Below are 27,345 nucleotides of genomic sequence, written 5' to 3' on the forward strand. Positions count from 1 at the left end.
GGCGCCATACAGACTAAGGGCAAAGAACTCAGATCGCCGCTTCTTCTCCGTGGCGACACTAGGCGATGCTAACGTAAATGAGAGCAGATACTATTTCTTTTTCACAGCCTCGGACTCCCCCGATTAGGAGGTACAGTTGGACTAGGGAAAAAAAGAGAAAGCGAAGTGCGCCAACTGCAATACAGAGCTGGAAAAGACCGGCACCATCTTATCCACTTAGCCCTCCATGGGCTTCGAAGCCTGTCCGGTGCCATGTTAATTACGGGCACTGGGCAGCCATTTTCCCGCTCCTCATCGTTCGGTATCTGTCTTTGATTGGGTCACCCGACTGTGTGCTTTGTGAGAGGAAAGGCGTTTCGAGGTGGTTGGGGATGTGGTGCTGGGTTATTTCCTACTGGGGACACACCAGGGCCGCCGGTGCGCAGGCGCGGCTTGCGGGCGTGGCCGTGACCGGTCCTTAGGACCCAGCGAGTCCCCTTTGTTTCCCGCGGGCACGCAGGCGGGCGGGAAGGGCAGGAAGGGAGGGGCCCGGCGCTTCTCCGAGGGGCGGGGCCGGCACAGCGCGCCGCCGCCCCCGCCTCGCCGCCGCCGAGGGGCAGGGCCCCCTCACCCCCTCCCCTTCCCACGCGCCGGCCCCGTCGCCCCCGCGCGCGCGCACACTCGCGAGCCCCGGCGACATGCAAATGAGGTACCCGAGAGGCGGGGGGCGCAGGCGGGATGGGGGGTGTGGGGGTAGGGGAGGCCGGGCCGCGCGCTCCCGGAGCGCGCCTCCAACACCTGTTCCTGCTCCCGCGCTCGCGCCCCGCGAAGCCGTCCGGGCGCGCGCGCGCAGACCCCCTTCCTGGCAGCCCCCGCCGCCCGCTTACCCGGCGCCGCTCATTGGCCGTCGCCCCCGCAGGGCCCGCCCCGCGCTTGGGCTTCGCAGCTCGGGGGCTGATGGGCGCGTCAGTACCGGGGCGAGGGGACGGGGAGGGTCGGGGGACCAGTCTCCCCCTTTCCACCGTTCCAAAGACCAGACTCCTAGACTAGGCTACCCCGTGGGAGCGAACCGTATGGAAACGTGGTTGCTTCTCTCTGCACCGCAGTCTATGTGGCTGTTAAAGGGGGGGGGGGTGCAGGGGGGCACCTGCAACACCTGCTTCCAGCTGCACCTGTGCCTCCCCTTCCCTTCCGTTACACCCCAATCCCATGCTCCCAGTATCTGAGTGGGCGCCGGGAAGATGGTGGTGGCTTTGGTGAAGTTTACTGAGTGCTTACTATGCACCAGGCAGTGTGCGAGGGGTGTTTTAAAGCCCACTGTCTCATTCGATTCTCCTGACAACCCTGGTTTATCGACTTTTCAGAGGAGGAAACTGGCAAAGTCACTTGCTAGTTATAGGCAGAGCTGAATTCAAACCCAGGACTGAGCCCTCGTAATGTCCCCTTTCCTCTTTGGGTTTATTTGTTCTCCATTCTCTGGGACATTCGGGTCAGCAAGACCTGTTTCCAGTTTTGGCCCTGCCATTTACTGGCAGAGGAACTTAGGCAACTGACTTGGCTTTCCTGTGCCTCAGTTTCCCCATCTGCAAAATGGGACAGATATGCCCTATTCAGAGGGTTGATGTGAGGCTTAGCTGCTCCTGATAACAATGGCTAATATGTCCTGAAAGCTTCTGTGTATGAACACTTTGTGGGTATTATGCTTATGGCATGTCTGGGCAAGTACATAGAACTATGTGTCCCATTTTGCAAAAGTCTTGATTAAGGCTTAGAGAAGCGAACACCTTGCCCAAGGCCACGCAGAGAGTAAGGATTTGAACGAATGATGTCTGACTCCAGGGCCCAGGCTGTTAACATCGCAGATACGTTTCCTCATCCAGTAATCAGGGTCAAATATCACCTGGGACCAGTCCCTTTTTTCCACTCCGGAACCCCTTCCCCACTTCTGCCAGTCAGCAGGGAGGGATGAGAGCATTCGTGAGGCCTTTATGGCTCTGGAGTTTGATGGGCTCTCCGTTTCAAGGATCACAATACTGGTCTGCACTCTTCAGTTGGACTCTATCCTCTCTGAAAGGTTTTTTTTGGGGGGGGCGGTGATGTGGGGAAGGGTGTTGCTCATGTTGATCTTGAACTTCTAGATCCAGAAGGAGAGTTAGGGAGGCATAGGGATGCCTGGTGGAGCTCAGGAAGTGCCTGTTTATCAGCTGATACAAGATCATCTCACTGTTTTACCCACCAGCATAGCTAAAATTGTGTATCTGGATGAATGTCAACCACACCTTTGTCAAGAGACTTGGAGAGAGGGATGGGCGAGGTGTTGGGGGACACAGGGGTGCTCTAGACCCTGTGAGCACTGACTCTGCCCCTCTCTCCTCTTAGCTGGCTCCAGTGCCCAGACCCAAGCCCCCCACTGCTCAATGGACACCCCCAGCCCAGACCCGTTGCCTTCGCCTTTGCCCGGGGAGGAAGAGAAACCTCTGGCCTTACCTCCTCCTGTTCCCCGGGGCCGCCGAGGCCGTCGTCCTGGGGGAGCCACCTCCTCAAATCGGACACTCAAGGCCTCCCTCCCTCGCAAGCGGGGCCGCCCCCCCAAGTCAGGGCAGGAGCCCCCACTGGTGCAGGTGCAGGGGGTGACAGCCCCAGTAGGCAGCAGTGGCGGGAGCGACCTCCTTCTGATCGATGATCAGGGTGTGCCCTATACGGTCTCTGAAGGTTCAGCGGCTGGGCCTGAGGGCTCCGGCCCCAGGAAGGCCCCACACTTCTGCCCGGTGTGCCTGCGGGCCTTCCCCTACCTCTCCGACCTGGAGCGCCACAGCATCTCGCACTCAGAGCTGAAGCCGCACCAGTGCAAGGTTTGCGGCAAGACCTTCAAGCGCTCCAGCCACCTGCGGCGGCACTGCAACATCCATGCCGGCCTGCGGCCCTTCCGCTGCCCGCTGTGCCCCCGCCGCTTCCGCGAGGCGGGCGAGCTGGCGCACCACCACCGTGTGCACTCGGGGGAGCGCCCGTACCAGTGCCCCATCTGCCGGCTGCGCTTTACAGAGGCCAACACGCTCCGGCGCCATGCCAAGCGCAAGCACCCGGAGGCCATGGGGGTACCCCTGTGTGCACCAGATCCAGGGTCTGAACCGCCGTGGGACGAGGAGGGCATCCCGGCCACAGCAGGGGCTGAGGAGGAGGAGGAGACAGAGGGGAAGGGGGAGCCGGCCTGACCCACACCCCCGGCCATCACTCCCTGGGCCAGGTTTAGAGCAGAGAGTTTGGCTGGTGCTGGGCCTGGGCCAGGGGGCCAGGACACCCTTGTTTCTGGTGGTCTTTCCGTTGTGGGAGCAGGTGGAGGGTGGAGACCTAAACTTTTGGGTCCAGCTGCCTTCAGCCCCCCTCCCCCAGACTAACAGACCCTTGGAGGCAGGGGCTGTGGAAATAAATCTCTGCCTGCTGGCTGCCTGTGTGTGTTCCGTGCCGGGATGCCATCCTCTCCTGCCTTCAAATGTTCTTCCTCGGCTACACCATCCTGTCGGGAGTGCGGGGAATTGGAGAGGACCCCACTTCCTGTGCCTCATGAGCGTGGTGCTCGCCAAAGAATGGTTTTGGGGGGAACCTTGGCCCCTTCCCCATCTCCATCAGACCCCAAAGTCCAGTGGTCCCTCGGAGTCCGCGGGGAATTGGTTCCACGAACCTCGCAGATACCAAGATCCGGGCATACTCAAGTCCAGCAGTGGGCCCAGCGGAACCCGCAGATGTAGGAAAATCCGCCCTCCGTATACTGTGTGTTCCATCGGTGTTTGGGTGAAAAAAAGTCCGCCTCTCCGTGGACCTGCAGTTCAAACCCGTGTTGTTCAAGGGTCAGCTTTATTCCCAGTACACATCCAATCTAACTAAAACATTGAACCTTCCATGCAGACCTGACCCTAGGTCCGACCGCCTCTATCCTAGCCAATTCCCAGAAATTCTGCAGCCATTTTGCCCCACCTCCTTGTCCTGAGGACCTACTGTTTGGAAGGAAAAATTAAGACAAAGGTATGAACAGGACTGACGGTCTGGGTAAGGTTTAGAGATAAGGGGTGTGGCTTGGGGCGGGGCTAAGGAGCCAGGGGTGGGGCTGAGACTGCGGGGCAGTTAGGCGGGGAACTGGGGCGGGGGCTTAGGAGAGGATTAGAGTTGGGTGGGGCTTAAAGAGGTTTAGGGGTTGGTCCGCATAAAGTGAGAGTTGTTTAAAGAGGATGGATAGAGTTGATCTAATAGAGCGTAGGGGCTTGGAGCTGGGGAAGAACAGGAGGAACTGCGTGATAGTGGTGCAAGGACGGATTATGTTTTTTTTTTTTGAGACAGGGTCTCGCTCTGTCATCCAGGCTGGAGTGCAGTGGCCCGATCACCGCTCACTGCAGCCTCGACCTGCCACGATCAAGCGACCCTCCCACTTCAGCCTCCAGAGTAGCTGAGACTACAGACGCGCGCCGGCATATTTAGCATTTAGCTAATTTTTTTTTTTTTTTTTTTTTTTTGAGACGGAGTCTTGCTGTTGTTCAGTGTGGAGTGCAGTGGCGCGATCTGGCTCACTGCAACGTCTGCCTCCCGAGTTCAAGCAATTCTCTCCCTCAGCCTCCCCAGTAGCTGGAATTACAGGCACCCGCCACCACGCCTGGCTAATTTTTGTATTTTTAGTAGAGACGGGGTTTCACCATCTTGGCCAGGCTGGTCTTGAACTCCTGACCTCGTGATCCACCCTCCTCAGCCTCCCAAAGTGCTGGGATTACAGGCGTGAGCCGCCGCGTCCAGCCTAATTTTTGTATTTTTTTTTGGTAGAGACGGGGTTTTGCCATATTGCCCAGGCTGGTCTTGAACTCCTGTGCTCAAGCAATCCGCCTGCCTTGGCCTCCCGAAGTGCTGGGATTACAGGCGTGAGCCACCACGCCAGGCCAAGAGAACGAATTTTAAGGTGAGGGGCGGAGCTTATAATAATTCCGCTCTGAGGTGGGCGTGGTTCAGGGCCGGGGGGCCGGTGCTTAAAGGAGAAACTTTGAGGGAACAGGGTATTAGAGGTGGGACTTAGGAGAAGGTGCTGAGGGGAGCGCACGACTGCTATGGAGGCGGTGGGGAGAGAAGGAAGTACCTAAGAGGCGTATCTAAGGGAAGTTCCTGGGAGAGTGGAAGTTTACCAGGAGGGGCTGAATGGGCCTGGGTTTGGCTGTTTGGGATGGGGCTGAGTTGGGAGTGGGGATTATAGCGATTATATGAGCGGGGCAGTGTTAAGTGTGGTAAATCCATGGCTCTTGACCAGCATGCAGCAGAATCAGCTAGAGTATTTCAAAACACGGATCCCTAGACCCCCAACCTCAGGGCTTCTATTCTGCATGGTCTGAACAGGCAGCCGGATGCTGCTGGCCTCCCAACCATCCTTGACAACCACCGATTTAAAAGAATACTTTAGAGGTGGGAGGCACTCAAAAGTCACGAGCTGCAGCTTAAATGCTATCGGGTGAAGGGGCGGGGCTTACATACAAGGGGCGTGGTTTGGGTGGAAGGGGCGTGGCTTGGGAGGTGAAGTTCAGAGAGTAGGAGCTTGGAGAGGGCGAAGAACAGGAGAAACTACATGAGGACGAGGGGATGGAGACAGATTTTTGAGGCAGTAGGGGGCTTATAATTACGCTGTGAGATGGGCATGGTTCAGGGCCAGGGGGCGGGGCTTCAGTGTAAGACCTGAGCCGGAGGTGTGGCTTAACCGGACGCCCAGAGCGTGTCGCGTGGTTCGCGGAGAAGAAGCGGGCATTCAGAGCGCAGGCGCACCTGGCTCAGTTCGCCCACCGGAAGCGGCCCGGGCTTTCACCGCTCGCGTCCCCGAGTCAGTGCGCAAGCGCATTTCCCCGCTCCTGGTCCCCGCCACCGCCTCCTCTTTCCGATCCTCCACGCCGGCGCCTCGGGAACGGGCGCGACTTCCGCTTCCGGGCGGGCCGGCAGGCGGGCGGCGCGGGGCTGCCGGGGAGGGGGGAGGGGGCGGCACTTCCGGTCGGGCCCTCGGGTCTCCCCGGAGCGGCGGCGCCTCCTCCGCCTCCTCGGCCTCCTCCCGGCGGAGACCCCGGCGCCGGTGAGTGACGGGGTGCGTGGCCCGGGGGCCCGGGTGCAGCGGGGGCGGGGGGCCCCGCCCTGGCCCGCTCTGGTCCCCAGAACGTCCCCCAACCCCTAGCAAGTCAGTGCAGCTCCCGCCGGGCCCTTGCCAAGGGACCCCCAATCACTGCTCCCGGGTAAGACCACTGCAGATAGCTCCCCCATGAACGCCCCCAGCTAGGATGACTGCCAAAGCGCTTTCATTCGTGGCGATCCCCTAAACGGCTGCCAGGGCCCCCAAATGATACCTCCTCGTAGGATCCCCTCCACATAGCGCCCCCGGTCATTGCTTCCTCCAGGTCAGCCTCCAGATGCCATTAGCATTGCCCCTCCCCACGTAGGGCAGCTGCTCGTGAACCCTCTTATTAGTATCCTCTATGTAATTCTCCCCAGTGTTGCCTTAGTGCTTTGCAGCAGAACTGTCCCCCGTTATCTCTGTCCATACACAGCAACAGCCCCCAATGGCCCTGACCACCTCCCTCCCCAGCAGAACGCCCCTTCGTGGGTGTGAAAATACTTTCTATTCTGGTCAGCACCAAGAATGCCTTTTTCCCTTCTGCAGGTCCTCCAGTGATTCCCCTTAAGATTACCCCTTTCAAAGCCACCCCCCCTCGCAGCGGGACAGCTCCCTCTAGAGTTCTTTCACACTCACATCCTCTCCCGCTTCAGGTAGAAATATCCGCCTGCTTAGCTCCAGGCTCCCATGAAATACTCCTGTACCTCCTCTCACCCCACCCTCATCGCGGTCAGCCCGTCTTCATTACTTCTGCCACAGAACAGTGTCCCGCAGTGAGGCGGCGAAGCCTTCCTTCCCAGAATGTTCCTCATCCTCTTCCTATGGCATGAACAACTGTTGCCCTGACCTGCAGCTTCTCACCCAGCTCTCATGCCATCGTCCTGGACTCCCTAGGGAAGACCCTGGACTTCACTAGGGTGTGACTTCTTTTCTCGTAGGCATTCATTCCGCGTTGAACGCATATTCACTATTCTAGCTGAAGGGTATATACAGCCATGAAGGGGAGCGATACACACAGTCTTCTCACTGTGCGGGGTCTCACAGTCTAGTTGATCACACACGAGTCAACAAAGATACGCGGGGTTTTGTGGGTTCTCTGAGAGCCTGATGAACTACTTTAGAGGTGAAACCTGAATTACAAGAGGCAGCTTAGCCATGCAAAGATCTGGGTGAGCATGCAGCAAGAACAGCAAGTGCGAAGGCCCTGAAGTGGCGGTGAGCATGGTGAGTAGAGGAACAGCAGGGGAGGCCGGTGAGGGTGGAGTGGAAGATTTGAAGGGAAGAACAAGAGGAAGGAAGCTTTGGTCTCAAAAGGCTTTGGAGCTGAGGGCACTGGGATAAATTATCTAGCCTTTGTCAGCTCTACCGAGCCCAGAATGTTCTTCATTCATTCATATGTTCATTCGTAAACACTTGTTGAACAACTGTTTAATGAGCACCTACTTTACATTGGGGGTACAACAGAGAACAAAATAGACAAGAATCCCTGTCCTCATGGAGTGGATATGCTAGTTGAGGGGGGCAGATGATTAAAAAAATACAGGCCAGGCGAGGTGGCTCATGCCTGTAATCCCAGCAGTTGGGAAGGCCAAAGTGGGAGGATCGCTGGAGACCAGGAGTTCAAGACCAACCTCGGCAACATAGTGAGACCCTGTCTTTACAGAAAAAAAAAAAAAAAAAAAAAAGCTGGGTGTGGTTGGTGTGCACCTGTAGTCCCAGCTATTCAGGAGGCTGAGGTGAGAGGACTGCTTGAGCCCAGGAGTTCGAGGCTGCAGTGAAAAAAAAAAAAAAACCACCAAGAGTATATATGCATGTTCAGAATATCATGGGATAAATAGATAGAGCTGGGGGGCTATGGTTCAGGATGGCCTCCCCCAGGATTTTCCTGTCTTGTCATCTTGTCGCTCCCAAAAGCCACACACCAAAAAGTTATACAAGAGTAAACATTCCCCTTCTCCTGGACAACTGTGGCCCACTGGGGGGCTGCTCTTAACAGCGCCCCAACCCCAGGAGTGAAGTGATTAAGAGGATGAGCCCTGGATTCTACTAGGGTTCACAGCTTTGAGCAAATCACTCCCTCCTTTCCTAGCCTCATTCATTCACTTCTTCAAACAAAAATGTATCAAGCCAGGAACTGTTGTAGGAGGCCCTGGGGATGGAACAGTGAGCAAGAGATAAAAATCCTTGCCTTCAGGAAGCTGATCATCTGGATGGGGAGACCAGCAAAATCAAGGCAAAGAAGTAGACTATGTGAGGTTATAAATGATGCTGAGCAGTAAGGAGAGAAATGAAGCAGGGTTAGGGAGATCAGGATGTGGGCCTGGGTGACAGGTCACTGGTTACTGAGAGGCTCACTGAGAAGACAATTGAGCAAAGATGGGGAGGAGGTGAAGGGGTGAGTGAGATGGTTGCCTGAGAGTCAGAGTATTACAGGCAGCAGCAACAGCGGGCAAAGGCCCTGTGGCAGGAATGGAGTGGGCACATTGGAAGAGCAGCGAGGAGACTGTGGAGGTCATTGTGGCTTTTTTTTTTGAAAAGGAGTTTCGCTCTTGTTGCCCAGGCTGGAGTGCAATGGTGTGATCTTAGCTCACTGCAACCTCCGCCTCCCAGGTTCAAGTGATTCTCCTGCCTCAGCCTCCCAAGTAGCTGGGATTACAGGCATGTGCCACCACGCCCAGCTAATTTTGTATTTTTAGTAGAGAGGGGTTTCTCCATGTTGGTCAGGCTGGTCTCAAACTCCCGACCTCAGGTGATCCTCCTGCCTTGGCCTTCCAAAATGCTGGGATTACAGGCGTGAGCCACTGCGCCCAGCCAGGACTGTGGCTTTTGAACCAGATAGGGTTACTGTTTGGTTTGGGACAGAGGATAGACATGGTTTGGTTATAGTCCTGTCAGTAAAATGGGAATAATACTAACACGTTTATTGTGAAGTTTGAATGAAACAAGCCATAAGGCACCTAAGCACAATGCTTGTTAGAGGTCAACAAATGTTGGTGACTTGTCCGGGTCTTGGGTCAAGCCAAGAGACTTGGGATTTGGTGGCAGGGAGATGGGTGGAGCAATGCATATTTCCAGTATAAAGTGGGATGGGGGGGGGTCCTCCTTCATTTTGGAGGGAGAAATACTGAAAGACAGCATGTGATGGGACTCCGGAGCCTTGCTGCCTTTCTTCAACCACTGGCCCTGCCACTAGTTAACAATGTGACTTTGGAAGTTTGCTTGTTTGTTTGTTTGTTTTTGAGAAACAGAGTCTCACTCTGTCGCCCAAGCTGGAGTGCAGTGGCGTGAGCTCACTGCAACCTCTGCCTCCTGGGTTCAAGCAGTTATCCTGCCTCAGCTTCCCAAGTAGCTGGGACTACAGGTGTGCACCACCACACCCAGCTAATTTTTCTATTTTTAGTAGAGATAGGGTTTCACTGTATATTGGCCAGGCTAGTCTTGAACAACACAAAGGGTTGGAACAGACCTTGTGATGTGCCCGCCTCGGCCTCCCAAAGTGCTGGCATTACAGGCATGAGCTACCATGCCTGGCCTGACTTTGGAAGTTTAATTTACCTCTCTGGCCCTCAGTCTCTTCCTTTTTATTTCAGAGTCAATAATTGTAACCATCTTCTAGGGTTACTGGGAAGATTCGTTGAGTCAACACACATCAGAGTTAGAAGAGTGCTGGGCTGGTAGAAAGCACACATCCAGTGTTATATGTCACTTTACATTACTCTTATTAACAAACCAGAATTTCATCACAAGGCAGCGTTGTTGCAGCAGAATGGCCCACAGTCTGGCATCAGAAAGACCTGGAATCAGTTACCTGCTTTCCTCTTTATTGGCCATATGACCTTGGAGGAATGCCTTCCCCATGCTGCTCCTCAGTTTCCCCACTTATAAGATGGGCCCAGTAATGGTACAGGACTGTGCTGCATCCAGGCAATGACAGATATCAAACTGGTCAAACAATAAATGTGAACCGTTAATGCACTTGCTGTGGGACTCCTGTCCCTTGGTGGGGGTGGGGGTGGGGGTGGGGGTGGGGGGGTGGGTCCCTCCCCATCATGCTTCTCTTCGCATAAAACCCTCCTATGACATCCCCTCTTAAAAAGCTACCAGTTTAGGCTTGAGTTGTGTGAAAGAGGGAATGTCTCTGGTTTCCTAGTGGATATTATCATGAGCCTGGTCAATTCTGTCCACCACTGATGTATCCCCTTCAGCATCTCCACACCCTGCCCTCAGTGCCCTCCTCATAACATCACTGTCCCCAGAATTGCTTCTCCCAGGAATCCCTGGGATCATTTAGCTCCATTTCTGCTACACGTACCCCTCTGTTCCTCTGGGAGTTGGATCAGCTTAGTCTCATCGCTTTGTTCATTCCACAAATATCAAGGTAGACATTCACAGCTGTGCATTTCCCTCTGAGCATTGCTTTGGCTGCACCTCCTCAGCTTTGGTATGTTGTGTTTTCATTTTCATTAATTGCTAAGCAGTTTTTTTGTTTTTTGTTTGTTTTTTTTTTGAGATGGAGTCGCGCTCTTGTTGCCCAGGCTGGAGTGCAGTGGCACGATCTCGGCTCACTGCAACCTCCACCTCCTGAGTTCAAGCGATTCTCCTGCCTCAGCCTCCCAAGTAGCTGGGATTACAGGCGCCCACCACCAAGCCTGGCTAATTTTTGTATTTTTAGTAGAGACGGGGTTTTGCCGTGTAGGCCAGGCTGGTGTCGAACTCCTAACCTCAGGTGATCCTCCCGCCTCGGCCTCCCAAAGTGCCGGGATTACAGGTGGGGCCCACCGCGCCTGGCCAGCATTTTCTAATGTATGATTTCTTTGTGGACCCATTGGTAATTTAGGAAGGTGGTGTTTCATTTTCACATATCAGCAGATATTTGTCAAGCACCCACACTGTGCCAGGTGCTACGCTAAGTGCTGGGGTCACAGGGGCGAGCAAGACAGGCGAAGTCCTTGCTTTCCTAGAGAGGGGCCAAACAGTAAATGCACAGAAAAGGAATAACATGAGTTGGTGGCAATAACTATAATGAAACACCTGCAGCTGGATGAGGGGCTGGAGAGTGATGGGGTGGGGAGTGCTGAGTAGAGACCCAAGGAGGCTCCAGAGGGAGCCTTGTTGAAATCTGGGGAAGAACATTGTAGGCAGAAGAGAAAGTAACCACCACCCTCTCCTACCAGGCCCCTTGTATAGACACCCCTCATAACTCAGAAGACACCCCTAAATAAAGCTCTTATCCTGATAGCTCTCCCCTCACCTTCCTTCACTCGGGGAACAGCCCGGTGAAACACTGCTGTGGGGGCAAGGGTGGGAATGGGGTTCAAGCCCATTGATCCAGACTCTTACTCCGTGACCAGGGCAACTCACTTTGCCTCTCTGTGCCTTAGTTTTCTAATTTATCCAATGGCGGGAACAGCTGCCCCCATTTCTTAGAGTTGTGGGGAGTCAGTGAATTAATATGTGTAACGTGCTTAGAACCGTGGCGGGCCTCTAGGAGATGTCCAATCAGTGACAGCTATGATTAACGTGTGCTCTAGTGGAGACAAGCTAGTCAGGGGCTTCTTTCCCCAAACACTCTTGCCCTCCCTCCCCATAGCACCTAAATCACCCCCTATTCCCTGCATCCTTATGGCCTGTGTTTGCCTCCTTAGCCAGTCAGCCCCCTCCAGAGCTGTCTCCCCAACTTAGATTCTGCCTACAGCCTTCCAATTACCACCCCAGCCACGCCTTCCAATTACCACCCCAGCCACGCCTTCCAATGACCACCCCCGCCACGCCTTCCAATGACCACCCCCGCCACGCCTTCCAATGACCACCCCCGCCACGCCTTCCAATGACCACCCCCGCCACGCCTTCCAATGACCACCCCCGCCACGCCTTCCAATGACCACCCCCGCCACGCCTTCCAATGACCACCCCCGCCACGCCTTCCAATGACCACCCCAGCCACGCCTTCCAATGACCACCCCAGCCACGCCTTCCAATGACCACCCCAGCCATGCCTGTCCTCTTTCCGGAGATCGGATTAAACGCAGGGGGTGTGAAGGGCATGGGATGTTGAGTCTTGTCCAAGGACACGGACACCCGGAGCTGGAGACTAAAAATATCTCACTCCAGGATGGCGTTTGGGGTGGGGGTGGAAGAGACACTCACCCCTCACCTGTGGGAGGAGAGAGCAGCCCGATGGATAGAGGATAAAGGGTCCAGGCCTTGGTAGGAACCCCCTTGACCCCCACAGTGGGCTGGACTTAGAGCCCGGCCCCCATCAGGTAGGGATGATGGACAGGAAGCGGGTCAGACCTCATGGGCCCTTCACCCACTCACCCTCCACCCACTTGGTGGAGGTGCTTCCCCAGGCCGGCAAGTAGACCAAGAACTCGGAGATCAGTCACGGGAGCTGAGGATCTGTGTGGTGTGGTGTGGTGTGGTGCCATCTGGAATGAAAAGTTGTGTAAAGGAGGTGCCAGAGAATGATGCCGGGGGTGGAGGGTCAGGAGAAGCCCCACTAAGGGCAAGGATGGAACTCATGCTTCCTGCTTCTGTTGCTAGGCTTAGCTCAGGTGTGTGATGTCATGGATGGTACAAATAGCTCAGGGGGTTGAATGCATTCTGCTGATGCCTGTGTTTCATTACGTTCTGTTCCAACCCCCTTGAATCTCCCTGCAGTACCCCATTTTAAACATGGAGAAAGTGTGGATCCCAGTGGAGATGGGATTTGAACCCAGGTCTGTCCAAGCCCAAGGTCTGTGTTTTGATTGTATCAGACCACCTTCTGACTATATGCCAGCTCCCTTGCTGGAATTTGTTTCTCCTGGGCAAGCAAATTCTCCTTTCTACGGTCTATTAATATTAAAAGAATGCACCCCCCCATACTGACTTTTTTCAGTTCTCTAGGCTTATTCTGACTTCCCCGTTTCTACTAGTAGTAGTAACAGTGATAACAGTATCATATCTTCAATTTTTTTATTTTAATTTTTAGAGCCAAGGTCTTGCTCTGTCACCCAGGCTGGAGTACAGTGATGTGATGACAACTCATTGTAGCCTCCACCTCCCGGGCTCAAGCAGCTCTCCTGCCTCAGCCTCCCAAAGTGCTGGGATGACAGCTGTCAGCCACTGTGCCCAGTCCCTACCTTCTATGGACTGAGTGCTTACAGAGTGCCAGGAACCGCCCCCCTAAGAGCCTTGCACATATGAGTGTGTTGAATCCTCACAGTCCTGTGAGGTAGGCATGTGCTTTGTGGTCCCCAGATGTAGATGAGGAAATGGAGGCACAGAGAGGTTCAGTCACTTGCCCATGGCCACACAGCTAGAAAGTGGCAGGGCTTACATTTGATTCTGGCCCCAGAGTCCTCCCTCCTAATTACACTGATAGAAACTGTGATTCCCTTTATCATTATGCTCATTTTAGGATGAAACCTGAAGGGATGAGGACGGAGGGCTGCAGGTGGGGTAGGGTGCAGGAGTATGGGGAGACAGCAGAGGGCCTGAGAGGGTTTGGAAAGAAAACGGAGTCCAGAGGCCCCCAGGATGCTTGGACAATTGGAGTCTGAGAAGGAGAGAAAGTAGAGAGGGCCCACGCCAGCGCGCTGGCTCACATCTGTAATCACCCAGCACTTTGGGAGGTGGAGGCTGGAGGATCACGTGAGTGCAGGAGTTTGAGACCAGCCTGGGCAACAAAGCAAAACCCTGTTTCTACAAATAATAAAGTAGAGGGCCTGCAGGTGGTGTGGAGGAGAGGGACTCCTCTACAAAGCTGTGTGAGGATCCCAGAAAAGATGGGGAGAGATGGAAGGAATTAGAGAAGGAAAAGAGAGTTGGGGAGGGTGGTGGGAGTTGAGAACACAGAGAGGAAAGGTGAATAGGAGAGTCCTGGGGCCAGGGAGCGAAGAGGAAGGGCTGCCCTTTGGGGTGGACAGGCAAAGGGACTGGAAGCCTAAACCTGGAAGGCGAGGGGGTGATCCGCACAAGGATGGATGAGTGGGCGCACAGCTCCATTCACCTGCGGGGAGACCCAGCCCCGCGGCCGTGTCCTCAGCCCCGTCCTCCTCTTCACAGGGTCTCCCCTCTCCCACCCGCCGGAGATGGAGGCGAACCCAGCGGGCAGCGGCGCCGGGGGTGGCGGGAGCAGCGGCATCGGGGGCGAGGACGGGGTGCACTTCCAGAGCTACCCCTTCGACTTCCTGGAATTCCTCAACCACCAGCGCTTCGAGCCCATGGAACTGTATGGGGAACACGCCAAGGCGGTGGCGGCCCTGCCCTGTGCCCCCGGTCCCCCACCGCAGCCCCCGCCGCAGCCCCCTCCCCCGCAGTATGACTACCCGCCCCAGTCCACCTTCAAGCCCAAGGCGGAGGTGCCCTCCTCGTCCTCGTCCTCCTCCTCCTCCTCCTCTTCCTCCTCCTCGTCGTCATCTTCGTCCTCTTCCTCTTCCCAAGCCAAGAAGCCCGACCCGCCCCTGCCGCCCGCCTTCGGGGCGCCCCCCCCTCCCCTCTTTGACGCTGCTTTCCCCACTCCGCAGTGGGGCATCGTGGACCTCTCAGGACACCAGCACTTGTTTGGGAACCTGAAGCGAGGAGGGCCCGCGTCCGGGCCGGGGGTGACGCCTGGGCTGGGCGCTCCCGCGGGGGCCCCAGGGCCACTTCCTGCCCCCTCGCAGACCCCGCCAGGACCCCCCGCGGCGGCGGCCTGCGACCCCACCAAGGACGACAAGGGCTACTTCCGGAGACTGAAGTACCTGATGGAGCGGCGCTTCCCCTGCGGCGTGTGCCAGAAGTCCTTCAAGCAGTCCTCGCACCTGGTCCAGCACATGCTGGTGCACTCGGGGGAGAGGCCCTACGAATGCGGCGTCTGCGGCCGCACCTACAACCACGTGTCCAGCCTCATCCGCCACCGCCGCTGCCACAAGGACGTGCCACCGGCCGCAGGGGGCCCGCCCCAGCCCGGCCCCCCGCTCCCGCCGCTGGGCCTCCCAGCACCCGCTGCCAGCGCAGCCACCGCCGCCGCCCCCTCCACGGTGTCCTCGGGCCCTCCAGCCACGCCCGCGGCGCCCACCCCCTCCGCAGACGGGAGCGCCGCCCCTGCTGGTGTGGGGGTGCCCCCTCCCGCCACCGGGGGCGGCGATGGCCCGTTCGCCTGCCCACTCTGCTGGAAGGTTTTCAAGAAGCCCAGTCACCTCCACCAGCACCAGATCATCCACACGGGCGAGAAGCCCTTCTCCTGCTCCGTGTGCAGCAAGAGCTTCAACCGCAGGGAGAGTCTGAAGCGCCACGTGAAGACGCACTCGGCTGACCTCCTGCGCCTGCCCTGCGGCATCTGCGGGAAGGCCTTCCGCGACGCCTCCTACCTCCTCAAGCACCAGGCGGCCCACGCGGGGGCGGGCGCCGGGGGGCCTCGGCCCGTGTACCCCTGCGACCTGTGCGGCAAGTCCTACTCGGCGCCGCAGAGCCTGCTCCGCCACAAGGCCGCCCACGCCCCGCCCGCTGCCGCTGCGGAGGCTCCCAAGGACGGGGCGGCCTCGGCCCCGCAGCCCCCGCCCACCTTTCCCCCGGGCCCGTACCTCCTGCCCCCCGACCCTCCCACCACAGACAGCGAGAAGGCGGCGGCGGCTGCGGCGGCGGTGGTGTATGGCGCCGTGCCTGTCCCGCTCCTGGGCGCCCACCCGCTGCTGCTCGGCGGCGCGGGGACCAGCGGGGCGGGAGGCTCGGGCGCCAGCGTCCCAGGAAAGACGTTCTGCTGCGGCATCTGCGGGCGCGGCTTCGGGCGCCGCGAGACCCTGAAGCGCCATGAGCGCATCCACACGGGCGAGAAGCCCCACCAGTGCCCCGTGTGCGGGAAACGCTTCCGCGAATCCTTCCACTTGAGCAAGCATCACGTGGTGCACACGCGCGAGCGGCCCTACAAGTGCGAGCTCTGCGGCAAGGTCTTCGGCTACCCGCAGAGCCTCACCCGCCACCGCCAGGTGCACCGGCTCCAGCTGCCCTGCGCCCTAGCCGGGGCAGCCGGCCTACCTTCCACCCAGGGCGCGCCGGGGGCCTGTGGGCCCGGGGCCTCGGGCACGTCTGCAGGGCCCACCGATGGGCTGAGCTACGCCTGCTCGGACTGCGGCGAGCACTTCCCGGATCTCTTTCACGTCATGAGTCACAAGGAGGTCCACATGGCAGAGAAGCCATACGGCTGCGACGCCTGCGGCAAGACCTTCGGCTTCATCGAGAACCTTATGTGGCACAAGCTGGTCCACCAGGCCGCCCCCGAGCGCCTGCTCCCGCCCACACCCGGCGGCCCGCAGCCCCCGGACGGCTCCAGCGGCACGGACGCGGCCAGCGTCCTGGACAACGGGCTGGCGGGGGAGGTGGGGGCGGCCGTGGCGGCACTGGCAGGGGTGTCTGGGGGTGAGGACGCAGGCGGGGCGGCGGTGGCAGGGGTTGGCGGGGGTGCCAGTTCCGGCCCCGAGCGCTTCAGCTGTGCCACGTGCGGCCAGAGTTTCAAGCACTTCCTGGGCCTCGTGACTCACAAGTACGTGCACCTGGTGCGACGGACTCTAGGCTGCGGCCTCTGCGGCCAGAGCTTCGCAGGCGCCTACGACTTGCTCCTGCACCGCCGCAGCCATCGGCAGAAGCGGGGTTTCCGCTGCCCGGTGTGCGGGAAGCGCTTCTGGGAGGCGGCCCTGCTGATGCGCCACCAGCGCTGCCACACGGAACAGCGGCCGTACCGATGTGGCGTGTGCGGCCGAGGCTTCCTGCGCTCCTGGTACCTGCGGCAGCACCGCGTGGTGCACACTGGCGAGCGGGCCTTCAAGTGCGGCGTGTGCGCCAAGCGCTTCGCGCAGTCGTCCAGCCTGGCAGAGCACCGGCGGCTGCACGCTGTGGCCCGGCCCCAGCGCTGCAGCGCCTGTGGCAAGACCTTCCGCTACCGCTCCAACCTGCTGGAGCACCAGCGGCTGCACCTGGGCGAGCGCGCCTACCGCTGTGAGCACTGCGGCAAGGGCTTCTTCTACCTGAGCTCCGTGCTGCGCCACCAGCGCGCCCATGAGCCGCCGCGACCCGAGCTCCGCTGCCCCGCCTGCCTCAAGGCCTTCAAGGATCCCGGCTACTTCCGTAAGCACCTGGCTGCCCACCAGGGCGGCCGGCCCTTCCGCTGCTCCTCCTGCGGCGAGGGCTTCGCCAACACCTACGGCCTCAAGAAACACCGCCTGGCGCACAAGGCCGAGAACCTCGGGGGGCCTGGAGCAGGGGCGGGCACCTTGGCCGGGAAGGATGCCTGACCGAGGGGTTCCCATCCCACTCCCATCAAAAGCCCCCTTCTGGACTCCCACCTCCCAGTACTGATCAGACTCTTCCTCGCCCCTCACTTTGCCCCATCCTTCAGAACTTCAGACGGACTAGCGACCTTCAGGGCGCACGCCCGACAGGCTCAAGACTGAGTCACTCCCATCCTCGACCTCTCTGCCCTCCCCTCATCCCATCAGACACTGAACCCTATCCTCCGTCCAACCCTCGTTTGTGACCCGCATCAGCCTCCGCCCCAGCAGCACTCTGCCCCCAGTAAGTTTTGGCGGAGATGGGTCTGAACCGCCCCTCCCCCTCCTTTGGAATCTGGCTGGACAGTGGAGTATGAGCAGAGTTGGGAGGGCACAAGGGAGTGCTGGGTGCTTTTTGGGGTGGGGGGGTGGGGGGCGGGGTGGCAGACGCGGCTTGTACAGAGCGGAGAATAATAAATCTTACCATGAGGGCCGCTGGAGTCCATCTTTGCATCCCACCCAGGGAGAGTGGGGATTACATGGTGGCAAAGCACAAAGTTAAAACTTGTTTCCTCTGCAATTTTGATGCCGGGCACCTCTGTCTCTCACTCACTGTCATTCAACAGGGACTTACTGAGGATTTGCTGTATTCCCAGCGTTAGTCTGAGCTGGGCAAATGGAGATGGACAAGACAGGTAAGTGTCTGCTCTCAGGAACTGACTTAACATGCCCCGACTCTTCCCCTTTCTGATGCTTTCAGCCTTTGTTCACTCCACCGCCACTTCCGGAGGCCTCTTGCCAGCCAGGCCCTGAGCTGGGCACTGGGGAAACAGATGAATTGGACATGCCCCTTGGCCTCAAGTAACACGAAAGAGAACTCCCATCCGGCTGCCGCGGCTGCCTCACAACCATGTGCAGACTGATGGTCATGATACATACAGCTCCCTCTTAGCACTTGCCCTCCAGGATAATGATTGGGAGATTCAAAAGCCCGTTCACAGCTCTCATGTTGGCTCTGGGAACAGCAAGATGTATGCCTGGCAATGTGTGTTTCGTTATCTCATTTGTTAGAAGGGCCTGGGGTCCTGAAGAACAAAGGTGCTCCAGGGACATCTCGAAAATCCACAGAATTTGGACTCCAGGCTGGGCATGGTGGTTCACGCCTGTAATCCCAGCATTTTGGGAGGCCGAGGCGGGCAGATCACTTGAGGTCAGGCGTTTGAGACCAGCCTGGCCAAAGTGGTGAAACCCCATCTCTACTAAGAATACAAAACTTAGCTGGGCATGGTGGTGGGCGCCTGTAATCCCAGCTACTCAGGAGGCTGAGGCAGGAGAATCACTTGAACTCAGGAGGCAGAGGTTGCAGTGAGCTGAGATCGCACCACTGCATCCAGCCTGGGCGACAGAGTGAGACTCCATCTCAACAAATAAATAATTTGGACTTCAGTCCCAGAGTACTTCAGTACAGAAACTTTAAGATGAGGCCAGGTGCGGTGGCTCATGCCTGTAATCCCAGTACTTTGGGAGCCCAAGGCGAGCAGATCACCTGAGGTCAGGAGTTCGAGACCAGTCTGGCCAACATGGTGAAACATCCTTTCTACTAAAAGTACAAAAATTAGCTGGGTGTGGTGGCATGCGCCTGTAATTCCAGCTACTCGGGAGGCTGAGGCAGGAGAATCACTTGAACCCAGAAAGCGGAGGTTGCCGTGAGCTGAGATTGCACCACTGCACTCCAGCCTGGGCGACAAGAGCGAGACTCCATCTCAAAAAAAAAAAAAGGAAAAAAGAAAGAAACTTGAAGATGAAACTAGGTAAGAGAACGCTGCCTGGGTGAGTCCTGTGTGACCCATGGGAGAGCAGCTACCCTGTGTGGCTCCATGTTCTAATGCTGAAGACCCAGCATGAGACAGACGTTGTGCCAGTGCCCCCAGGGTTCAGGGTTCAGCAGTAACGTGGAAATGGAGCCTCACAATGTAAGGGACATGGAAGTATCACTAGGGGTTGAGGGAGCACAGAGGAGTCACCTTGTCAGAGTGGAAGGGGGGCTAGAAAAGCTTCTTGGGGAGAAGGTGATCCCTGAACGATGACATACACCAACTGGAGTTTGCCAGGTAAAGAAGTGGCAAAGAGGCCGGGCACGGTGGCTCACGCCTGTAATCCCAGCACTTTGGGAGGCTGAGGCAGGTGGATCACGAGGTCAGGAGATCGAGACCTTCCTGGCTAACACGGTGAAACCCCGTCTCTACTAAAAATACAAAAAAAATAGCGGGGTGTGGTGGTGAGTGCAGGTGGCGGGCGCCTGTAGTCCCAGCTACACAGGAGGCTGAGGCAGGAGAATGGCGTGAACCCGGAAGGCGGAGCTTGCAGTGAGCCGAGATCATGCCACTGCACTCCATCCTGGGCGACAGAGCAAAACTCCGTCTCAAAAAAATAAATAAATATGAAAAAAAAAGAAGTGGCAAAGATTTCCAGGCAGAGAGTTTATTGTGTTGAACTAAACCCTGCTATTCTGGAGCATTTAAGACAGATTACTATGGCTGGAGGTTGGGTTCTTGGGGGCTAAACCCTGAAGGGTCTTGAATTCCAAATTGTGGGGCTTGGGTGATTTTATAGGCTAGAGGCTGGAAACTGGCAGCTGCAAGGCCGAATATGACCACCAATACATTTTTGTTTAGTCTGTGCATTTTTTAAAAAGTTTGACTTGACTGCCAACATTGGGAAATCAAAAGATTTTACATAATGTGAACTAATGGAACTTCTGAAAGAAACTGGAAGATGTGGCAACCCAATCTGTGTTCCGGAGCTGAGCAGCCATTACCCTCTTCTGAAGGGGCACTCTCCAATTTGTTGAATACCAATTCTGAGACCTGGTGGCAATCGCCATTATTTCATGTTGCTGATATTTCCCCCTTGAACGTGGCCGTCTTGCTCATGTATTTACATTTTCACCCAGCTCTTGTAGGCATTCACATTTCCAAATCGTCTCAAAGCCACAAGGAGCTGTGGCTTGGTGACAAGGATCTGCGTGGATGCCATATGGAGAATGAAGAGGGCAGGTGGCTGGGCTCAGTGGCTCACGCCTGTAATCCCAACACTTTGGGAGGCCGAGGCAAGTGGATCACCTGAGGTCAGGAATTTGAGACCAGCCTGGCCAACATGATGAAACCCCATCTCTACTAAAAATACAAAAATGAACTGAGCATGATGGCGTCCACCTGTAATCCCAGCTACTCAGGAGGCTGAGGCAGAATTGCTTGAACCCAGGAGGCAGAGGTTGCAGTGAGCAGAGATTGTGCCATTGGACTCCAGCCTGGGCAACAAGAGCAAAACTCCATCTCAAAAAAAAAAAAAAGCAGGCACTGGACTGCTATGCAGTTGTCTGTGTGTGAGACCACTGTTGGTCTACAAGTGTAGTGATGCTGAAAACACGTTCCAGTTCCAAAGATATTAACTGGCTCAATTGAGGGAAACTGATAAGGGATTGGACATAAGAATGAGGATGAAGAAGGTTTAAACCTGCCCAGGTATCCAGCTTGGGTAGTGGTGCCAATGACATCAGAAGCCTGGAGGTTTCTTTGAGGAAAATGGAATGAGTTCTGTTCACATTGTGAGTTGCCTGTGAGTTAGCTCATGAGGCCCACTGGGTGAACAGAAGGGTGTGCAAATCACAGGCTGTCACTCAACAAGCATGCAAAGCACATTGAGTGTGCTTTTGCCGAACTTCCCTGACCCTCCTCTCCTACCGCTGAACCACATAACACGTAACCACACAGTGGGGCCTCTTCACCCCCCATTCTAAGGATGGGGAAACAGAAGCTTGGAGGAAGGTATGATGCAACTCACTGCTGGTGGCAAAACCATGGTGTGGCCCCCTCCTCCCCCAACTCCCCAAAGCGGACAATCCGAATACAAGACCAACAGAGAAGCCCTTCAGAAGGTCCTTTAATAGGAACAGAACTGAAGGTGTCACACCTCCAGCTCCCTAGTCTTCCTCTCGCCCCCACCACAGTGACTCTTTCACTCCACACCCAGGCCAGCCCACCATGCTGCCATCAGCCAGCCCTTCCTTGGGATTGGCGGGGACTAGGCAGTAAGCTGTTTGCTTCGAACTGGGAGTGGAGGAAATTAGAGAAACCTGAGGCTACCTTGAGGCTTGTGGAGGACCCTGGGCTCTGAGTCTAAAGCTTTAGGAGGCGGATGCTAGGTAGCTGCTTGCTTTATGTGTTCTCAGTTGCCTTCGAAGAAGAGTGGATGGGTTAAGGACAGACCACAGTGGGGGTGGGGGGTGGGAGTTGCCGCTGTTGGAGTCAAGATCCTATGGTCAGGCTTACATCCTTGAGGCTCAAGTGCTCTCAGCTGTGACTTGGGGACCCTCTGGCTTTGAGGTGATGGGATCCCAGAGTCTCTTCACAGATAACCTGGTGAGTGTCTTCTGCCTGAGGGTGGATAGGCATCCCAGGTCCAGTGCAATGCAGTGAGGTAGGCAAGAGACTCCATCCTGGTCCACCCATGGAGGACCAGAGCAGAACACTATGGTGGACCCCAATTCCCCCTTTCCATTCGATCCTGGCTCCTCCTCTGAAGTGCCCAGGCTCTGTCGTGACAGGCTGGGTCTTGCACAAGGACAAGCCAACCAAGAGGCAGTTGGGGAAGTGACATCCAGCCCATGGGCCTTGCCTTTGGCCGCACACCCTCAGAGCTGCAAGAGCTGCACCTGTCCTCTCCTAGGCCTGGCAGAGGTGCTGTGTGGGCGTGTGGGAGTCTGGAGCCTGGCCCTCTCCCTCTGCTTTCCATCACTAGCGGCTCACAACCATCCCTGCAGCTGTCATCTCTCCCCCAATCTCCCCTCTTCTGTCCCCTGCCTCCGTTTCCCCACCCCCGCCCTCCCCGGGTCGGCCTCCTACCTCCGCCTTAACTAACCCATGTCCCTGGTCTGCAGCCTACTGGTCGGCCTCCATCTTCACCTTTGCGGTCTCCCCCCGCCCCTCCTCCGCAGGGTCCCCTATCCCACACCCGCTCCCCGACCCCTCAGCCGCCGACGAGCCCAGCTGGCCTCCAGAGTCTCCCAGGCCCGGCCCCGGCCCGTGGAAGTGGGTGCGCTGGTGCTTGCGGAAGTTGGAGGAGTTGTTGAAGGTGCGGTCGCAGAGCGTGCAGCGGAACGGCCGCTCGCCAGTGTGGATGCGGGCGTGGCCGCTAAGCACCGAGGACTGGGTGAAGCCCTTGCCGCAGATGCTGCAATGGTATGGCCGCTCGCCAGTGTGCACGCGCTCGTGGTCTCGCATGTCTGAGGAGCGGCGGAAGGGCTTGGCGCAGAACCTGCAGGCAAAAGGCTTCCCCACCGCTGCGCCCGCCGCCGCCGCCGCCATCACCACCTCCGCCCTCTCCGGGGCCACCCCGGGCCTCTGTTCTGCAACGGCCGCTGCGTCCGGAGGCCTCCGAGAGGTGCCCGGCTCCACCCCGTGCCGGTGCTGGTGCCGGAGCAGGGGCGCCAAGGCCTTGAAGGCGCGGGGGCAGAGCGCGCAGCGGTAGGGCCGCTCCCCCGTGTGCAAGCTGTAGTGCGCGCGCAGGCTGGCGGGGCCCGGGCAGCTGTGGCCGCACACGTGGCACCGGCTCGGGTCCCCACCCTGCCCGCCTCCCTCGGCCCCAGCCAAGTGGCCATGTTCGTGGAACAGCAGCTCGGAAACCAGCCGGAAGGCAGCAGGGCACAAGGCACAGTGGAAAGAACCTGGCTCCGGGGGCTCAGGGACCAGCGTGGTGTCCGTCACCTTTACCACCTGGATCTCGATGAGGTCACTCGGGGGTGTGCCGGGCTGGCAGTCATCAGGCACCAGGACCTGGGCAAGAGGAGAAGAAAGAGGAGCCTGTGAAACCTGCCTCAGGACCGCCCCAGCACGCTCCAATTATTAAAAGCTTGGGCTCCTCTGTTATTTTCAGACAGGGCCTCACTCTGTTGCCCTGGCGCGATCGTGGCTTATTGCAGCCTTGACCTCCTGGGCTCAAGCGATCACTTCAGCTCCCTGAGTAGCTGGGATTACAGGCATGCACCACCACACCCAGCTAGTTAAAAAAAATTTTATTTCTGGCTGGGCACGGTGGCTTAGGCCTGTAATACCAGCACTTTGGGAGGCCAAGGCAGGTGGATCACCTGAGGTCAGGAGTTCGAAACCAGCCTGGCCAACATGGCAAAACACCGTTTCTACTAAAAATGCAAAAATTAGCCAGGTGTTGTGGCTGCTGCCTGTAATCCCAGCTACTTGGGAGACTAAGACACGAGAATCGCTTGAACCCAGGAGGTGGAGGTTGCAGTGAGATGTGATCATGCCACTCTACTCCAGCTCAGGTGACAGAACAAGACTCCACCTTAAACAGCAAAACAAACAAACAAAAATTATTATTATTATTATTTTTAATGTAGAAGGAGTCCCACTATGTTGCCCAGGCTGGTCTCCAACTACTGGGCTCGAGAGATCCTTCTGGCTCTGCCTCCCAAAGTGCTGGGATTGCAGGCGTGAGCCACCGCGCCCGGCCCATCCTCCAGGATTCTGTTGGATCCTCATCAACATTTCCCCTCCTGTCCAAAATATATCATGGATCCCACCTTTTCTCCTCGACCCTAGTTAAAGTCCCATCACTTGGCACCTCCAAAATTGAAAAACCCAAGGGCATCTCTGTTCCTACTTCTGCTGGCTTGTAACCCACCTCCCAGGAATAGCCTGAAGGTCTTTTGAAAATGTAAATCAGATCAAGTCATTTTTCGCACTCAAAACCCTCCAATGGCTCCAAATGTACTTATCCCAAATCGTCACTATAATATCTGTGGCGATGTAGCTCCACTTATCTCTCTGACCCCAGCTTAAACATAAGCCGGCACCCAGCTGACTTCTCTCGTCTAAATTTAGCTGCCCCACCCCCACTCTTGGCTCAATTTATAGAAATTGGCTCAATTTTTATTTCCTTTATACAACATATCACAGTAACTCTCATTTATTGTCTCTCTCCCCTCAAGAGACTGCAGGCTCCAAGAGAATACAGCCCTTGTCTGTCTTGGTCCCTTCTCTATTTACAAAGCCGAAGTAGGAGCTCAGTAAATGTTTGTTGAATGAATGAATGTCCTCAATTAGTCTAATTCTGAGTGGGGGAACGTGGAGGAAGTTCCAAAGTCATCTAGACCACCCACTTCTACCCCCAAATTCTCCCTTGGGCATTCGAGAAGCATCACTAAGACCCTTGAAGAATTATCCCCTACCCCAACATAGGTGCTCCAATCATAAACCCCCACGTTTTTCAGGGTCACCTTTCCAACCTTCTACCCTAGAATTAGCCCTAGAATTCATGAGGCCCCACCCCTTACAAGGCTCCACCCAAATTATGCAAATTATCCCTGGTAAGCCCCCTTCCCTGGACCCAAACCCGCCCCACAAGACAACACCGTCCTCAGACTCCGCCCCCATCCAGGCCCCGCCCACCACCCATAGATCCCTCCCCCACCCCGCCCACCATGGCATAGTCTCCTCCCCTGCCCCGCCCCTCGCGAAACGCCAAGAAGCCCCACCCCCAGGGCCATAGCACTAAATACCTCCCCCGCCCACCCCTCATAGGCCACGCCCCGGACCCGCCCCCTACACTACGACCTCCTCCCACCTCCAGCCCCACGCCCAGGCCCCTTCCTTGCCCGCACCAGGTCCAGTGGCTCCTGGGATCGCGACTCCGGGGTCGGTGAGCTCGGACTCTGGGGCTCTGGGCGCGCAGCGGCCATCTTGTACCCAAGCCCCGCCCCCGAGGCCAATGTTTGCTCTGAAAGGAGGTGGGGCTCACACTGGGGAAAGAGCTACTGCGCAGGCGCACTGGGGGGCTGCGAGGGGGCGTGGTGCAGCAGGGGGCGGGGCGGGGCGGGGCGTGGCGTGGCGGCTGAGCCCGGGAGAATGTGAGTTGTTCCTTCTGTAATTACCTGTCTGTCCCTCCGAGTGTACCCTCTGTGTGGCGCTAGGATGCCTGTAACACCCTGGGAACAAATCCGAACGTTCCTTCTAAACCAACGCAGGCCGACTCGAGGCTCTGGCAGTCAGGGGAACCTCAGGAGAACTGAAGAAGCTTTGCTTTGTTTCCACGGTAAACGTTTTTGTGATTACCTCTGCACTGCTCATGACAACGTAATGACGCCAAGTTTATAAACGTCGGTGTAGGCCGGGTGCGGTGGCTCATGCCTGTATTCTCAGCTACTCGGGAGGCTGAGGTGGGAGGATCGCTTGAGGCCGGGAGGTCGAGGCTGCAGTGAGCCATGATCTCGCCACTGCATCCAGCCTGAGTGACAGAGAGACTCTGTCAAAAAAAAAAAAAAAAAAAATGCAGTGTAGAGAAAAATATTCAGTAAACAGCAACACAGGTGGTCCTGGGAGGACGCAAAAATCCGCAAGCTGATGTTATGTTTGGGAGGAAAGAGCTCAAAGACGCGGGGTTTTCGGCAGCATCAAGGACAGGGCTCTTCTTAGCTGCCCAGTTTAGTCATTCCTGGTGGTGTCACCTTGGATAAGTCACTACACTTCTCTGGACCATTTCTCTTTCTTTTGTATAGCACTGTAGAAGCATTGTGACAAACCACTGAGAAGAGATATGGAAGAGTTTGGAAACATCTTTAAATGGTTTTCTTGAAAGGGCAGGATAGGAGATACTTAAACATGATCCTAATCATGATCCTTTCATTCATAAATATATATGAAATTATATTTTGTGATATATTGGTATAAAATAAAGATAAATACCACTTAGGCTGAATTATCTCCTCCTCCTCCTCCTTTCTTCTTCTTTTATAGAGATGGGGATCTTGCTGTCTTGCCTTGCCCAGGCTGGTCTTGAACTAGCCTTAAGCAATCCTTCTGCCTTGGTCTTCCAAAGCTATATTTCCCCTTTCTTTTCTTTTGATTTTAAAATAATTTTTTTTTTTTGAGATGGAGTCTCGCTCTGTCGCCCAGGCTGGAGTGCAGTGGCATGATCATGGCTCACTGCAACCTCTGCCTCCCGGGCTCAAGCGATTCTCCTGCCTCAGCCTCTTGACTAGCTGGGATTACAGGTGCCCGCCACCATGCCCGGCTAATTTTTGTATTTTTAGTATATACAGGGTCTCACCATGTTGGCCAGGCTGGTCTCGAACTCCTGACCTCAAGTGATCCGCCCACCTCGGCCACCCAAAGTGCTGGGATTACAGGTGTGAGCCACTGCGCCCGGCCTAAAATAAATTTTTAAATGTTGTGGGTCCCTAAGAGTATCATGGGCCCTAGGCACTGTATCTACTACTGTGTCTAATGCTTAAGTCAGCCCTTTCTGTCCAGGTTTCCTAATCTGCAAAGTGAGGATGATAATAAAAGCTACTTCACACAGTTGCTATGATGATTAAAGAAGTCATTATATGTAAAGTATTTTGGACAATGTATGGCACACAGTAGGTGCTATGAGTTAGCTATAATAATTACTACCATTTGGCACTCCCACTAGCAATAAATAGGGACCTTTGTTGCTTAACATTCTTATCAATTTCTGATACTCAAACTTTAAAATGTTCGCTAATCTCTTGGGTGTGAAATCATTTCATTTCTTTTCTCTTTTTTGAGAAACAGCCCAGGCTGGAGTGCAGTGGCGTGATCTCAGCTCACTGCAACCTCCACCTCCCTGATTCAAACAAATTTCCTGCCTCAGCTTCCCAAGTAGCTGGGACTACAGGTGTGACACGTCATTATGTTATCACAAGTGGTGCAGAGGTAACCACAAAAACCTTTACTGTGGAAACAAAGCAAAGCCTCTTCAGTTCTGCTGAGGTTCCACTGACTGCTAGAGCCTCGAGTCGGCCTGCGTTGGTTTAGAAGGAACGTTCGGATTTGTTCCCAGGGTGTTACAGCCCAGCTAATTTTTGTATTTTTGTTTTGTTTTGTTTTTTGTTTTTAGTAGAGACGGGGTTTCACTATATGTTGGCCAGGCAGGTCTCGAACTCCTGACCTCAGCTGATCCACCTGCCTCGGTCTCCCA

At 56.2% G+C, this 27,345-nt stretch overlaps 3 protein-coding genes across 14 annotated transcripts; 2 read left to right on the forward strand and 1 right to left on the reverse strand.

Moving 5' to 3' along the window:
- Positions 1-37: 37 nt before the first annotated feature.
- Positions 38-3,422, forward strand: ZNF524 (zinc finger protein 524). Of its 3 annotated transcripts, none has more exons than XM_063658274.1 (2): positions 38-130; positions 2,359-3,422. In XM_063658274.1, exon 2 carries the CDS (start codon positions 2,397-2,399, stop codon positions 3,189-3,191), a length of 795 nt encoding a protein of 264 aa, XP_063514344.1. In that variant the 5' UTR covers positions 38-130; positions 2,359-2,396; the 3' UTR covers positions 3,192-3,422. The 3 variants fall into 3 exon arrangements, with proteins under 3 accessions (XP_063514344.1, XP_054320251.1, XP_063514343.1); XM_054464276.2 differs by lacking the exon at positions 38-130 and adding an exon at positions 192-688; XM_063658273.1 differs by lacking the exon at positions 38-130 and adding an exon at positions 871-2,053.
- Positions 3,423-4,525: 1,103 nt separating this feature from the next.
- ZNF865 (zinc finger protein 865) lies at positions 4,526-20,519 on the forward strand. 10 transcript variants are annotated; one of them, XR_010124995.1, is made up of 3 exons: positions 4,937-6,064; positions 7,039-7,324; positions 9,691-10,077. XR_010124995.1 is itself a non-coding variant. In XM_054464269.2 (3 exons), exon 3 carries the CDS (start codon positions 14,176-14,178, stop codon positions 17,350-17,352), a length of 3,177 nt encoding a protein of 1,058 aa, XP_054320244.2. In that variant the 5' UTR covers positions 5,506-6,064; positions 6,647-7,324; positions 14,150-14,175; the 3' UTR covers positions 17,353-20,519. The 10 variants fall into 10 exon arrangements, 7 of the variants coding, with proteins under 7 accessions (XP_063514346.1, XP_054320244.2, XP_054320245.2 ...); XR_010124994.1 differs by having other exon boundaries at positions 4,945-6,064; positions 6,754-7,324; XM_054464269.2 differs by lacking the exon at positions 9,691-10,077 and adding an exon at positions 14,150-20,519 and having other exon boundaries at positions 5,506-6,064; positions 6,647-7,324.
- A 734-nt stretch (positions 20,520-21,253) lies between these two features.
- ZNF784 (zinc finger protein 784) lies at positions 21,254-25,126 on the reverse strand. Its single transcript, XM_054465797.2, has 2 exons — positions 25,007-25,126; positions 21,254-23,162 (listed from the first exon to the last, which is right to left on the reverse strand). The coding sequence occupies exons 1-2, from the start codon at positions 25,082-25,084 to the stop codon at positions 22,269-22,271; spliced, it is 972 nt and encodes a 323-aa protein (XP_054321772.2). The 5' UTR covers positions 25,085-25,126; the 3' UTR covers positions 21,254-22,268.
- Positions 25,127-27,345: the final 2,219 nt, after the last annotated feature.

The sequence above is a fragment of the Pongo pygmaeus genome, chromosome 20, assembly GCF_028885625.2.
Source record: "Pongo pygmaeus isolate AG05252 chromosome 20, NHGRI_mPonPyg2-v2.0_pri, whole genome shotgun sequence".
NCBI lineage: Eukaryota > Metazoa > Chordata > Mammalia > Primates > Hominidae > Pongo > Pongo pygmaeus.

What these genes read in the sequence shown, in the direction of transcription:
- ZNF784 (XM_054465797.2), bottom strand. Translation starts at nt 25,084, where the DNA reads ATGGCCGCTGCGCGCCCAGAGCCCCAGAGTCCGAGCTCACCGACCCCG. An exon ending in CCCAGGAGCCACTGGACCTG is followed by an intron (nt 23,163 to 25,006) that starts GTGCGGGCAAGG and finishes CCTCTTGCCCAG; the next exon opens with GTCCTGGTGCCTGATGACTG.
- ZNF865 (XM_063658276.1), top strand. Translation starts at nt 14,176, where the DNA reads ATGGAGGCGAACCCAGCGGGCAGCGGCGCCGGGGGTGGCGGGAGCAGC.
- ZNF524 (XM_063658273.1), top strand. Translation starts at nt 1,945, where the DNA reads ATGAGAGCATTCGTGAGGCCTTTATGGCTCTGGAGTTTGATGGGCTCT. An exon ending in GACTCTATCCTCTCTGAAAG is followed by an intron (nt 2,054 to 2,358) that starts GTTTTTTTTGGG and finishes CTCTCCTCTTAG; the next exon opens with CTGGCTCCAGTGCCCAGACC.